Genomic DNA, 15,000 nt, shown 5'->3' on the forward strand with positions numbered 1-15,000 from the left:
TGGTGGTGGTGCAGGTGTGATGCTGTGTGCAGTAGTGGTGGTGGTGCAGGTGTGATGCTGTGTGCAGTAGTGGTGGTGCAGGTGTGATGCTGTGTGCAGTAGTGTAGTGGTGCAGGTGTGATGCTGTGTGCAGTAGTGGTGGTGGTGCAGGTGTGATGCTGTGTGCAGTAGTGGTGGTGGTGCAGGTGTGATGCTGTGTGCAGTAGTGGTGGTGGTGCAGGTGTGATGCTGTGTGCAGTAGTGGTGGTGGTGCAGGTGTGATGCTCTGTGCAGTAGTGGTGGTGGTGGTGCAGGTGTGATGCCCCAGCAGTAGTGTGGTGGTGCAGGTGTGATGCTGTGTGTGCAGTAGTGGTGGTGGTGCAGGTGTGATGCTGTGTGCAGTAGTGGTGGTGGTGCAGGTGTGATGCTGTGTGCAGTAGTGGTGGTGCAGGTGTGATGCTCTGTGCAGTAGTGTAGTGGTGCAGGTGTGATGCTGTGTGCAGTAGTGGTGGTGCAGGTGTGATGCTGTGTGCAGTAGTGGTGGTGCAGGTGTGATGCTGTGTGCAGTAGTGGTGGTGGTGCAGGTGTGATGCTGTGTGCAGTAGTGGTGGTGCAGGTGTGATGCTCTGTGCAGTAGTGGTGCAGGTGTGATGCTGTGTAGTGGTGGTGGTGCAGGTGTGATGCTCTGTGCAGTAGTGTGGTGGTGCAGGTGTGATGCTGTGTGCAGTGGGTGGTGCAGGTGTGATGCTGTGTGCAGTAGTGGTGGTGGTGCAGGTGTGATGCTGTGTGCAGTGCAGTGGTGGTGCAGGTGTGATGCTGTGGTGGTGGTGCAGGTGTGATGCTGTGTGCAGTAGTGTAGTGGTGCAGGTGTGATGCTGTGTGCAGTAGTGGTGGTGGTGCAGGTGTGATGCTGTGTGCAGTAGTGTAGTGGTGCAGGTGTGATGCTGTGTGCAGTAGTGGTGGTGGTGCAGGTGTGATGCTGTGTGCAGTAGTGGTGGTGGTGCAGGTGTGATGCTGTGTGCAGTAGTGTAGTGGTGCAGGTGTGAACGTACGAAGGAGAAGTCCGGCGCGTTGTGGCAGAGCAGGCGCGGGAAGACGGCCTGCCTCTGGACACGCTCTTCCTCCTCGAACACGTTCCCGTACATGAACCCGTTCATCATGGTGGAGTGAGCGTGCACGTCGATGTAGAACTCCAGACTCACCTTCTGCAAAGACACACCGATACACAGACACAGATTAGGGCAGGCATTGACCAGCACAGCTCCCAGGGTTTGTCCCAGGAGAATACCAGGTGCATCGTCATAGAGAAACAATGTTTTTCATAGAGAAACAATAAAAAATGTCATACTTATTTTTTTTTATGGTCTTTTTATGCCTTTAATCCCATATGACAGTGAAAAGAGTGACAGGAAGGCAGTGCGAGAGAGAGAGAGAGATGGGGTGAGATCTGGACTCAGCGCCCCCCTAAATTGTGACACTTTTAGTTGTTCTCTCAGTCAAGAGCCAAAAGGCACACTATCCATCCTATCGTCAGAGGAGATTCCTACAGACCAGAGAGGGTTTTATAGGTGGGTGTAAAAACGAAGACATATTCATGGTTGAGATGTGTAAGAGTGATATGGGAGATCCATGTAATGAGCATTCCAGCACTTACAATGTCAAAGTCTATAAGCTATATGACTGAATGGATGTATTTGCATAAACATTGTTGTACAGTATGCTTCTCTATGGCATACTGGCAGTTCACTTTCCTTATCACAACTGTGACTATTCAACCCACCTATGCAAATCTCTCAGTGGATAGGGTGACACCCATTGGTTTATCCATTACAGCCAACCACATTTTTGCCAGGAGCTACTACGTATGAATATCTGGGCCGATGAAAGTCTCAACAGTAGGTCAGAGACTGAGCCCTGAAGATGAGGATCATCACTGCACTCTTCCACTCTTTACTTCTTCTGTTCTCTGCTTCAGGTAACAGACTTAACTTCTCTCCTGTTCTAGTAAGGAAGAAGACTTAACTTGTCTTGTTTTCTACTAAGCAATAACACTTAACTTCTCTCCTTTTCTACTAAGCATGAAGACTTAACTTTTTGTTTCGTACTGACAGTAATCTGTGACGTCAAAAATAGACATCTATGTGTAAAATTGACTTCTCTGCTTCTCTAGTAAGCAATGAGACTTAAAGGAGAACTTTTCACATAGATCTCGGTTTCTTGAGGTCACCGAGTACGGTCAGTATGAAAAAAAATCTGTGCTACCTACTGTAGGTCAGAGTAGCCAGGTAGCTACTGTGCTACACTTTGGGAGCATGATTTTAAAGATGCCCCTAGAGTGTAGCACTGTAGCTGCCTGACGGCTCTAGCTGTTGCTGCAGCAACTTGAGCAAGGTAGCACCGATTTTTATTTTTTATTTTCATACTGACAATACTTGATCTACGTGAAAAATCACAATAGTAGAAGTGCTTTACCTGAATGAGAATATAGTTCCAAGTTCCGGTATGCATATGCTTAGAAAATTGCTGTCTCTAATTTTACCTTGGTATTTGTGCATGTTGTAACTATACAAGTCATTACATGTGAATAGGAAATAGGCTATGGGCTAGTTGGTTCCATCCACCTCAATGAGCTATGCTAAGCTAGGCTAATGGTGGGTACATCAGATTGTTACAGCACGCACAGCAACAAGAAGGGTATGTATCTTATCTAACTCTGGGGGAGAGAGCCAATAAGCTAATTTCCAGAAAGTTGGTGTGTTCCTTTAACAATTAGGAAGTCATTCACTGGAGGGGAAAAATCCCCCCGACAGGTGGTTGGAAATATTGGCTCAGGTCAATATATCATCAGAGAATGAGTTTGCATTGCTTAACGTCTCTTGTTCTGCATTAAAGAATTTAGTATTTTTTTATAATAATGGAAGACTTGGCAAAACGTATCTTAACGTTTCGTATCTTAAACCTGTGATGCATTTTTGTTTATCTCCTCAGCTGAACTTGGAGATAAACTGAAAAGCAAAGAGAACCCTGAGAGATACAGCCAGCTGTCTCTGTAAGACACACACACACACACACACACACACACACACACACTTGTTTACACTGTTTACATTGTTTAGTCAGTCACTCAAACACACACACACACACACTTGTTTAGTTAGTTACTCTACACACACACACACACACACTTGTTTAGTCAGTTACTCAAATACACATAAAGTACATCAGTCAGTTTATCATACAGATATTTCCATAACACTACCTTTAGAAGTTAGAGTATTTTTTATTAACAGGATTCTGTTTTAAAAGCCAGATGCTATGTGTTTCCGTAGAGACTTTGGGTCACCTGTGCAAGGCTACAATGCAGGTATTCAACCTCATAAGGTAAGAATTCAATTCAAGAATTCATCTTACTACACTTATCAGCGTTCTGTACAAGTCTCAGAGAAACAACCAACATGAGTGAATGAGCTAAGGTGAACTTTAAGAAACTATATTCCTTGACCTGAACATTTCAAAAAATTTAAACTTATGATTGGTCATTTCCACAGCCGAGAGAGGGCACGGGTCATCTACTCACTGCCAATGTCACCAGTGAAGATCTACAGCTCGTACTCAACACTGACCAACATCAACTCACAGGACAGCCTCCATCGCAAGCCAAGAATAACCATGCAGTCCAACAGTATGTGTGTGGTCAAGAGAGTGGGTGTCAAGAGGATATGTGTGAAAGAGAGCGCGTGCAATGTAATAATGTCTCCACCAGATATGATTGGCAGAACATTGTGGTTCTAGAGGATGACCCAGTGGTTCTGCAGGCCGCGTACTCCCTGTCTGAGAGGCACCCTTCCATCTCCACCCTGCTGCGCGTCCACAAAGGTCAAACGCTGCTGCTTAAAGGGTTAGAGTCACGTCTGACCTCCGACAGTCATGTCGCACTGGTAGGTCATTGGGGCAGGGGTAGTGATGGTATTGTTAGACTGGGGGGGTATGGGGTGGAAGAGCTGGCCAAAGTAGTGAGTAGAATTGGCAGAGATCGGGACGGTCAGCCTGGTAGGCTGTGAACTGGGCAAAGACCTCCAGTTTGCAGAGCGTCTGCTGAGAGAGCTCAGGAGCCTGGGGGTGGAGAGCAGCCCTGTCCTGCACAGAGCCCTGCTTTCAGTGAGTCCGAGTGGGGAGACGCTGACCAGGGATGAGCAGGACAGGGTCTGGAGGCACGGGGACGACAGCACCAAAGTCACTGCCCAACTGGATGAGACAGGAGACCTGCTGGCCAGGGTGGAGGGGGTCAGACGAGGCAGAGTTGTCCCATATTACCAGGGACATCCTCTACCAGACACTTCAGGATCAGGATCAGCATTAGGATCAGACAGACCCTGGCCAAATAAGCCAAAACGTTTTATCCCAGTAGATTATCAGGGGTCAGAAGAACACAAACTTCTGGAGGCTTTAACATGGGCCATTTTCATAAATGGAGACGATCATGAATGCAAAACAATTGGGGTTGAAGAGGTAGAGTGGAAAGAAGAAATAAAAAACATTTGGAATCCTATATCATTTGAGAATAATAAGGATATGATCTGCAAATTAGAAACTATAGAGGATATAGTTAGGGAAATCAGATACCATGCCAAAAAAATCGAGAAAAAAGACAGATTTTATTATTTCAACCAGTATATATACCGTGTGAAGGCTGATAATCTGTATGTTCATCTGGTGGGCAAAGACAGAAACAGACAGAGGGAGAATCGGGACAAAGATGGCAAAGAGTACATGAATTACAAAGCAGAAACTTATGAAGAAATAAAAAGTGGCTTAACAGGTGAACAGTTTCATCCGTTCTGCAATGATTTCATTAAACAGAACCAATGTTATCATAATTGTTTCAGACTGGGGCATTACTTCATGGCTGCAGTCTTTGCTGAATCTGTAAGAAATTTCCGGCAGTTTGCTCTTTTCCTGCTCACTTCTGTAGCATGTGGCGAGTTTCCTACAAACTCTGATCAGTGTCACATGTTTGTAGATGAGAACCCTATGACAGGGGGGGGCACCTGGATCCATCCAGACTTGAGGGGTTTTTATGGGTGGGACACGAAAAACGATAAAACGTTGGCTGTACTGGAGGCAGAAAAGAACCTCATTGTAAAATGTCAACAACATATTTTATGTCATACAAAATCTGAGGAAGAGATAAAGCTCAATTTGAGCGAACTTAGAAATATCCCTGACATCCTTAATAAATGTAAATTATTCGGTTATAATAAAAATATAATAAGTACAGAGATGTACAAGGACTATAAATTTTTTTTAAAGATTTGTTAAAAGAATATCATACATGTTTCACATGATCCCTAATAAAAAATAAATAAAGCTGTAAATGGCAACATTTGCTCATTGATGTAACTGTTTATAACAGCTTTATAACACAACAAATTAAATTCAGAAGTAAATTGAAATACTGGTATCGTCATTGTCAGTTTTTTCAGTAAATGTCAGTTAATTGATCCTTATCACGAACAGGACAGGAGAGGAGGACCACTGGGTGGCTTAAGAACTATCCTGCATTTCATATTCATCAGTACAGTTATGTTATACAGTCAATACAGTCTTTTAGCAGCAGAATCAGGGGCCGTATTCACAAAGCCTTTTATCTTACCACTAGGAGTACTCCTAAATCGCACTAAAAGATTTTAGCTAGGAGTTTTCTCTTAACATTCACAAAGCCTTTCAGACCTACTCTTAGTAAGGATAAATGACAACTCCTAAACTAAGAGTGAGTGTTCGTTGCTAGGGCTGCGCGATATATCTAAAATCTATCGTTATCGCGATATCAACGCTTGCGATGGACATACCGCAAAGATTACTTAATTTTCGATAAATTTCGATACATTTTCTGTGCCGTGCGCATTCCATACAGTCTATGGTGTATTCACATTCTGAATGTCAACATATTTTACCAAATCGATGCGGTCATGCTTCCCAAGAAGCCCGTCCCCTACCAGTTTAGGTGTGTGGTGTTTTAGGTGTTGAAGCGGGAGCTAAGTCGTGATGGCTGAAGATAGTGAGTCGAGCGAGGTAGGCTACACTTGGGTGAAGAGGAATTGGTGACTAAAAGGAAAAGCACATCTGTTATATGGAAATATTTTGGTTTTATGAAGGATGCCGTGTTACAAACACAGCGCAAATGCGTCCTTCTCCACCGTGTTAAAATAAACAATTTCTTTCGTTATCGTTATATCAGAAGACAGACAGCAGCACAGAGGTAATCAGGATTCGTTATTTGTAAAAGTTGTTTAACCTACTTCTTAGCCTGGACTGTACGATTGCAGCCCAATTACTTTCACTTTCCGCTGCCCTCGTAGTCGGCATGCCTGTAGCCTAATAACGTGGGATGCACACCGTATGAGGTTACAGACTGAGATGACTGCCGCGATATAGCTTAAGTAGCTTCTTTGCTAGGCCCATCGAAGGCTGGCAATGTGGAATATTCCGCTGGTTGGTGCACAAGTGTTCAGATTGGCTGTCCATCCGTCTTTTATGAGGATTAGGAGCAGATCTTCCACATAACTTCGATAGCCTAGTCAGTAGGTCTCTTAGCTGTCCACTTTCATCAGGCCATATATAGCCTAGGCTACATGATATTTTATATTGTTTATGTAGAAAATGATACATTTATTTCTGTAATTATACATTTACCCCCACCCAACCCTACAGTGTATGCTTGCAGCAAGCAGAATGGAAAAAAAAAACATTAAATATACTGCTCAAAAAAATTAAGGGAACACTTCAATCATACACTGGCTCAGTACTCTGACACTGTTTGGTTTTGAGCACAAGTAAAACTTTTGAGGCGAGTGTTTTATTTTGCAAGAACTGTCAGACATTCTGTGAATGTAGTTTGAGAATGGAGAAAAGGGTGGAAAAAGGTGTGTAAAACCTTTTTTGAGCAGTATATTTAAATATCGCAAATTATATCGTTATCGCAGTACTCAATAATGTTATCGCATATCGCATGTTTTCTTAATATCGTGCAGCCCTATTCGTTGCTATGGATGACGTCATTACTCATGCACGAGCTTGACTGAAGTGACCACCTTGATTGGCTGATGATTGTAACGCGGGAATGATTCCAAACACCTCCCTTATGACGATGAGTGACAGGTGACAGGTCTGAGAATGTGTGCGCTACACAAGTAGTGCGAAGGATGGAAGATGATGAATAAACTGAACTGAATAAAGAGTAAGGCAAAACAAATAGCCTATAGCCTAACATGCGGATTGATGCAGTTTCTTTGCAACATTATTAAATTAACCTGTCACCATAGCCTATGCCTGCGTTTGCAAAGAGGAGAACATTTTAATTTGATTCACAATGAAACGTTACATTTAATTTAAATGTTGACAAGTAGTTTTGGTTGTTGTTGGTGGCGTTATTGCATCCCTTTTATGCCTACAATGCAAAATTGTTCCCTCGCGATTGGAAGCTCCTGTTGCTGCATACGCATTTCAAAACATCACAACAACGTGAAATGCCACAAAAAGGGTTTGTGAATAGGTCTTAGTGAGTTAGGAGTCCTCTCGACTTCTTTTAAGCTGTCCCAGACAAGGTGCTACTTTTAGGTCTAATTTTTTTTTTTTTTTTTTTTTTGGGAGACAATCATGATGTGGTCAGGGGGCATTTGTTCAAAAAAGGTTGAGAACCACTGGAGAAGGTGAGTGCTGCTTTTGGAGTGTGTGTAGTAAAAGAGGGGCATTTGGGAGCTATGTGTGTCACCACCAGATGCCATCTTGCCAGCCAGCCCTGCTTTGTGTTGCCTCACACATGTGTGCTTGTCTGTGTGTGTGTGTGTGTATGTTGCCTCACACGGGGACATCAAGACGAGCTGTTCGGTTTGTCGTTCACAGGTACCACTCTGGCTCTCTTGTTCTCCTTTCTTTTCCCCTATCTGTTCTTCCACAGCCCTGGACCTTTCTTTTTCTCCTCTCCATCACTTTGCTCTCTCCCCTCTCCTCCACTCTTCTCTCCTTTTCTCCTTTCCTCTCCTCCTCTCCCCTCTTCTCTCCCCTCTTCTCGTCTGCTGGGTCATTATGCATTCTGCAGCACACCTCAGCTTCTGGGGGTGGTGAGGCAAAGAGAGGTGTGGGGAGGAGGAGAGGAAGAAAGAGGAAGGAGAGAGAGAGAAGATGAAGACCAATGGAGGAAGAGAGAAAGAGAAAGAGAGAGCAAGAGAGATAAAGAGCAAGGAAACGAAAGAGAGGAGGAGGAGAGAAAGAAAGGTAAAGTGACAGAAGTAGAGACTGAGAGGGAGAGAGGGGTGGAAGATAGAGGAAGACCGAGAGCAAGAGAAAGGAAGAGCCAGGAGGCAGAGGGAGAGGAAAAGAAAGTGAGACAAAAGAGAGAGAGTAAGGAGGAGGGAGAGGGAGAGAGAGAGTGAGGGAGGGAGAGGAAAAGAGAGGGAGTGGTGGGCCAAGGCGGCGCTTGAAATTCTGCTCACAGCCAAAGCAATTTCCTGGCGAGCTCGGCGCTGTCAGCCCCTCTGATGGCTGCATGCCTGTGAAATATGGTGGCGGCGAGAGGGCCAGCAGCAGGGCTCAGCAGCCTGACGGATGGAACCCAAGAGGAAGAGGGGGAACAACAGAGCAGAGAGAGAGAGAGGGAGAGAGAGGGGGAACAACATAGCAGAGAGAGAGAGAGAGGGAGAGAGAAAGTGGGGGGCAGAGAGAAAAGAAGAGAGAGGGCGAGAGAGGGGGAGAGAGAAGTTAAGTGGGAGAGAGTTAGAAGAAAAGGGAGAGAGAGAGAAAGGGAGAGTAAAGAGGAGAAGAGAAAGAAAATGAGAGATAGAGAAAAGCGGGGATGAACAAGAGATGGAGGGAGAGGAAGAGATAGGTGGAGAAAGGAGAGGGGAAAAGAGAGAGGGAGGAAAGTAGGGAGAAAAGAAAAGCCCATTCTATGCCACCATCAGAGCAGCTTCATCAGGCACTTGAATAAGTTCTAAGGCATTTAAGCATTTAAGAATGGTTAAAAACAAAAACAACAAAAAAACAACCACAGCAGAAATACAAATACAAAAAGATGCTGTCAAATCAGACAACACTAAAGGCAACAGATATCGTCCATCATCTCCTCTCTCTTTCTTTTCTCTCTTCCACACTACTATCAGTGAGTACTCTAACACCCCCATATTAAGCGGAGGTACTGTCGGGCTGTGTTGCGCTGGGCTGGGGGTTAGATCTGCATGGAGGCCCAGTAAGGCCCAGTGTGTCCTGGCCCAGCCCAAGCTGCTCGTGCACCAGGGTTCTCTCAGCCCTGTTAATGCAATTAAGAATCAAAATGAAATATTGCATCACTGGATGTTCCAGTGCGATTCCACTCCGACAGGTTCTCCATGCAACAGCAGGCCAGGAGGAGGAGGAGGATGAGGAGGAGAAAAAGGAGGAGAAGGAGGAGGAAAAAAATGATGAGGAAGATGAGGAGAAAGAAGAGAAGGATGAGGATGAAGATGAAGAGGAGGAGGTGGTAGAAGAAGATGAGGAGGAGGAAGATGAGGGGGAGGAGAAAGAAGAGAAGGATAAGGATGAAGATGAGGAGGAGGTGGTGAAAGAAGATGAGGAGGAGGAAGAGAAGGAGGAGGACGAGGAAGGCCCACTCTGCGCAGCTCCACATTATCGGTGAGCTGAATCTCCCCCGACACAGCCTCTTCTCCTAACCGCGTCAAGGACAGCGAAGGTCCTGCGGTACAGTTGTCCACTGTTTCTGGCCCCTCATGTCAACAGACAGACAGGCCGGGCGCTCCACTTTAATACGCTGTCAATCACAGGTGGTCAACATTTGAGCCCCCTAACAGTGATTGATTGTTCAATTAGAGTTTTGTCACTGACCTTGGATTGTTCATTTGAAATTGTAATGAAGCAATTAAGGTCAATTAAGAAATTAAGGAAAACGAAAATAGCAGATCATTTGAGTGGAGGAGCCCGGCATATCAAAACATGTCGGCTGCAAGGCCCTGTTTACTTCCACAGATACCAGACGCCCCCAACCCCCCTCCCAGCCCTCACTCCAGGACAACCCCCCCCCCCTCCCCATCCCATAAAGCCCCCCAGCCCTGGGACTTTGACTCAACTTTACTGAGCTGGTGTTGCTGCACTTTAGTTTTTTTAAAGAGGAAGGTCAAATGAATTTTGTCAGACGAGTACTTATCTAACGCATGGTAATTAGTCCGGGTCTTTTAGGGCCGTTAAACGTTTTGCTTATCTTTTTTCCACAGGAAAAAAAGGTGCTGATTTCAGCAGGATTAGAGACTTAGGGGCTGATTTGTTCAACCACAAAGCACTTAGCATCAGCAATACCTTTGGAGGAATCTACAACCGATTCGGAGGCTAGGAGTTGGCAAGGCCTCAGAGTCGGCGGGGAGGGACGGAATGGAAAGTATTTTTAATCAGCTTCGTTCGGTGCCGACTCGCAACGGGGAGGTCCGCACTCCTCTGCAAAAGGGGGTGTGGGAACGGGGTTTCGGCAGGGGCAAAAGTCTGGGCTGATTAAAGGAGAATAACTCACAATAGAGTGGGAAGGAAGAAAGGATGGAGGGAGGAAAGAAGGAAGGATGGAGGGAGGGAAGGAAGGAAGGAAGGATGGAGGGAGGGAAGGAAGGAAGGATGGAGGGAGGGAAGGAAAGAAGGAAGGAGGGGGAGCTAAACGTGGAGAGGTGGAGGAGAGATGGAGGGGTGTGCAGAGATGGCAGGGGGGACGTTAGGTGACTAATGCTGTCCATTCATCTGAGCAGGTGTTGCATTGATGAAACGAGGACAGAGAATGACAGCACTCAATCCTGCTGAGCCCTGCCAGCTCCCTCACACACACACACACACACACACACACACACACACACACACACACACACACACACACACACACACACACACACACTCCTCCACCCCTTTAGGCAGGCTAATTGATGGAGGCATTTAGGCCTTTTGTTACACAGAGGTGACTTGTAATCAAGCTGAACGGGCGCTCTGACGGGCTGTGTGTGTGTGCGTGCGGCGTGGCGTGTGGCGCGGCGTGTGGCGCGGCGAGGCTCTTAGCGTCTCATCAGCAGCTGCGTCTGTCTGGGACCAGCGCCTCCCCCGTGCCAGAAAAACAAAAATAAAACGCCGCAGTCTCTCTCCTCCGCCTCTCTCCTCCGCCTCTCTCTGCCTGACAGCCTCCCTGGCCACTGATGCCGCCGTGGCCACGCTGCCACGCCACTGTGCTTGGCAAAGCGGGTGCCGGTCGGTGACACCGCCACCTTGAGAGCGTGGGACAAAAAACAAGCCCTCACGGCTCTCAAACAGAGACACCGGAAACCCCCCCCCGGCACCCCCACTACGCCACTCTCATCAGGCGCCTCCAAGCAGCCAGCGGCAGACATGTTCTCCCGTCTGACAACCAACCAGAGAGCAGGGCAGAGAGAGAGTGAGAGAGAGAGAGAGAGAGTGAGTGAGGATGAGTGAGAGAGAGAGAGAGAGAGAAGGAGGGAGGAACATTTTGAGGGACAGAGGAAAGACGGTGATGATGGGCTCAAATTGACTGTAAATCCAGGAAACAGGGAATAAATGGGCAGGTGACACCAGAGGACATCTCCAACACACGGACCCAAACATAGACAGACAGACAGACAGACAGACAGACAGACGGACGGAGGCTTTCTGTCCCCCCTCAGGAGATGAAAAGCAGGAGCTCACTTCTGGAGACGAGGGAGGAGAAGTGGGAGCAGAGAGCAAGAGGAGACGCAGAGGACGAGGAATGGGGAGACACGGAGGAGGAGCAATGAGGAGACGCGGAGCAGAAAGACGGAGCAGCACTGGATGTGCTGCCATATTCATCAAGCCTGCAGTGACAGGAGTTAAAACATTTGTTTCAGATGGAAAATGAATGTTCTAATATTAAAAAGGTCAGAAATGAACCATGGCAACCGCGGCCCTTTTGGCATCCTTAACAAATGATCCAAAATGGCGCTGTCAGATCGGAGGGAGATACAGAGCTATGATGCATGCTCTGAGTAATCAACCAATCAAAACCAATCCTTCAGTCACTTTGATAAATGGGGGAGAAAAACGTTTTTTGTTTTTTTTTCCTTCTTCTTTGGGTTGAAATGTGTGTGTGTGTGGGGTGTGTAGATCCATTTGTTACTTTATCCCTTTCCTATACAAAGGAAAACAAGCAAAAAAAAAGAAAAGCCCAACAACAATCTAGAGAAGCTTACAGACAGATTACTTGCATCAGTGACTTTTTTGTCTTTTTTCCCTCTCTCCTCCCTCCTGACCAGTGTTCAGTTGTGATTGTAATGCGTTTTTTCCCCCTCCAACAGCCTCTCAGGTGTATTTACTCTCAGATGGATTGGCAAAACAAAACAAAAGAAAAAAGAAAAAAAAAGAGAAAAGTAACGAAAATAAGAATGTATCGAGGTGTAATAAAAGCCCCAGTATGGGGATAAATAAAGAAAAAAAATAACAGGTAGCAATCCGGTTCAACTCAACTGTCCTCAATCCCCCCAAACCCCCCCAATCAATTTTGCAGGGATTCAAAAGGCCTGTGTGTGCATTCAAAACACATACACACCAGTCTTGTGGAAATTAGACTACAGTGTGTGATGTGTGAACTGTGGAGTGTGTGCTGTGAGGTGTGTCGAATGGTGTGCATGGTGTGTGTGTGTGTATGTGTTGTGGAGAGTGTTGTGGAGTGTGTCTAGTGAAATGTGTGTGGTGAAGTGTGTATTGTGTGGTTTGTGGTGTGTGGAGTATGTTGTGTGTGAGTGTTTTGAGTGGTGTGTGTTGGGAGGTGTGAGGTGTGTATGGTTAGGTGTTCTGAATGGTGGGCCTTGCCAAAGCTATGCTCACAGTAAACGTCACGGTAATGTGGAGGATTGGGCTGGAATAATGATCATGTTAAGGAGCAACACCATCAACAACAACAACAAACAATGCTAAACAATGCTAAATACTTGTGCTGTGCTATTCGATATTAACTGACAGAGTGACCACAGCAATAAGTGTCACATCGAAAATTTATTAATCCCTTCCCTATGAGTCTCTGTTAATCATTATGCGTTCTTCTCCTCCAGCTGATGTTCCTCTGCCTTGTAATACGTTTGCTGACCTCTCCCCTGCCATGCTCAACCTGTTGCTGACATAGACTGCTTGCAATGTCGCCGTAGCCTACAGTACATTTGTGTTTGTTTCTTCTTCACAACTGGCATCACGCACCTCTATCTGCTGCAACTTCTGACTGCACTTTGTTTATCCCAGGGTTCCTACACATTTTGCATTTCAAAATTCCATACTTTTTCCATACTCAAATTTCCAAACTTCTCGGTAGATTTTGCTGTCCATATTCTCGACATTGCGGCCACTTCTGGTTTGGGATAACTCGGTGAAAACAAAGGTTGTATCTTGATGATGGGGACTGACAGTTAAGCTACACAACAGTAGGAATGGTTCATTATGACCTGAGTGAAGTGATTAGTACTGCAAATGCAATAGTCGGGAAACACAAATATTTCTCCATACCCTTGTTTCTTTTTCCATACTTATCCAGACCTGGAAATTACTAAAATCAAATTCCATACTTTTCCAGGTTTTCCATACTGCGTAGGAACCCTATTATCCATTTTGATACGTTCACAGACTTTTGGGTCAATGTGGGAGGGGTGAGGCCTGATAAGAGTTGTAATTGGGCCAGTCTAGTGTCAGTAAAGAAAATCAACCAATGAGCCGCTGACTGTCCATGATTTGGGCCGATTGTTGGTCATGTTTTAAATTACCTATAAGAAATAATAAAAATATTTTATCGGCCCCAAGATATGTCGTTCCATCTGTGTTGGAGTGGAATGGAGTGAGGAGTTTGTTGTGTGTTGTTAGGTGTGTATCATGTGTTGTGAGGAGTGAGGTGTGTGTTGGTAGGTGTGTATCATGTGTTGTGTGGAGTGAGGAGTGATGTGTGTGTTGGTAGGTGTGTATCATGTGTTGTGAGGAGTGAGGTGTGTGTTGGTAGGTGTGTATCATGTGTTGTGTGGAGTGAGGTGTGATGTGTGTGTTGGTAGGTGTGTATCGTGTTGTGTGGAGTGAGGTGTGTGTTGTTAGGTGTGTATCATGTGTTGTGTGGAGTGAGGTGTGTGTTGTTAGGTGTGTATCATGTGTTGTGTGGAGTGAGGAGTGATGTGTGTGTTGTTAGGTATAGGGCTGTGACTGACCCCATACAATGAGTTGAAGGAGCTGGACACTAGCTGGAGCCATCACTCCACTCAAATGGCAAAAAAAGTGCCAGTGTGGAATAAATAAAATAAGTCAAGGGGAGCGAGAGAGAGAAAGAAAACTGTCCACTGCATAAGCTATCCTCCTGAAGCGGGCACCATGGCTGGGCCTTCCTGCAGTGGTTATCCTGGCTGGGCCTTCCTGCAGTGGCTATTCTGACTGGGCCTTCCTGCAGGGCCTTCTTCCAGGGGCTTCAATCTTAAGGCTGTGCATGATGAGATTAACAACAGACAGCTGGAGGAGCCAGACCAACTGTGCCAGACTCAGTCAAGCAACGAGAGAGAGAGAGAGAGAGAGAGAGGTAGGATAGAGGGGGCGGGGAAGAGGAGAGATAGAGGGAGAGAGAGAGGAGAGATAGAGAGAGAGGAGAGAGGAGAGAGAAAAGTATAAGTGAGAGTAAGTATAAAAAAGAGAGATAGTGGGGGGGTTAGGGAGAGAGAGAGACTCACAGTCTGGTGTGTTTGTAAAAGAAATCACACAGTTACCAGCAACAGCCGACACTGGTGCCTTTCTGGCTCTGATCTGGCTCTGATCCGGCTCTGACCTGGTGACTGTCTGGGTTGGCATGAGGCTGGGGAGTCCATGTTAGTTAACACCACATACTGTATCTACATTCACAGGATACGTGAAAGTGACATTCGTAAACTAATAAACAAAACAAAACAAAAATAAACATTCGTAACAAATAGTGCTCTGAAACCTGAAATCTCTGTGTGTGTGTCTGTGTGTATGTGT

The 15,000-nt window shown here is 45.8% G+C and overlaps 1 protein-coding gene across 1 annotated transcript in view; it reads right to left on the reverse strand.

The window, feature by feature from the left end:
- The window catches only part of agbl4 (AGBL carboxypeptidase 4), a 351,628-nt gene that overhangs the window by 15,979 nt on the left and 320,649 nt on the right, over positions 1-15,000 (reverse strand). Inside the window, exon 10 of the mRNA XM_048251844.1 lies at positions 1,032-1,184. Within this exon, the coding sequence (XP_048107801.1) occupies positions 1,032-1,184 (153 nt within the window). The remainder of the gene's footprint in view (positions 1-1,031; positions 1,185-15,000) is intronic.

Source organism: Alosa alosa, chromosome 9 (assembly GCF_017589495.1).
Source record: "Alosa alosa isolate M-15738 ecotype Scorff River chromosome 9, AALO_Geno_1.1, whole genome shotgun sequence".
Lineage (NCBI taxonomy): Eukaryota > Metazoa > Chordata > Actinopteri > Clupeiformes > Clupeidae > Alosa > Alosa alosa.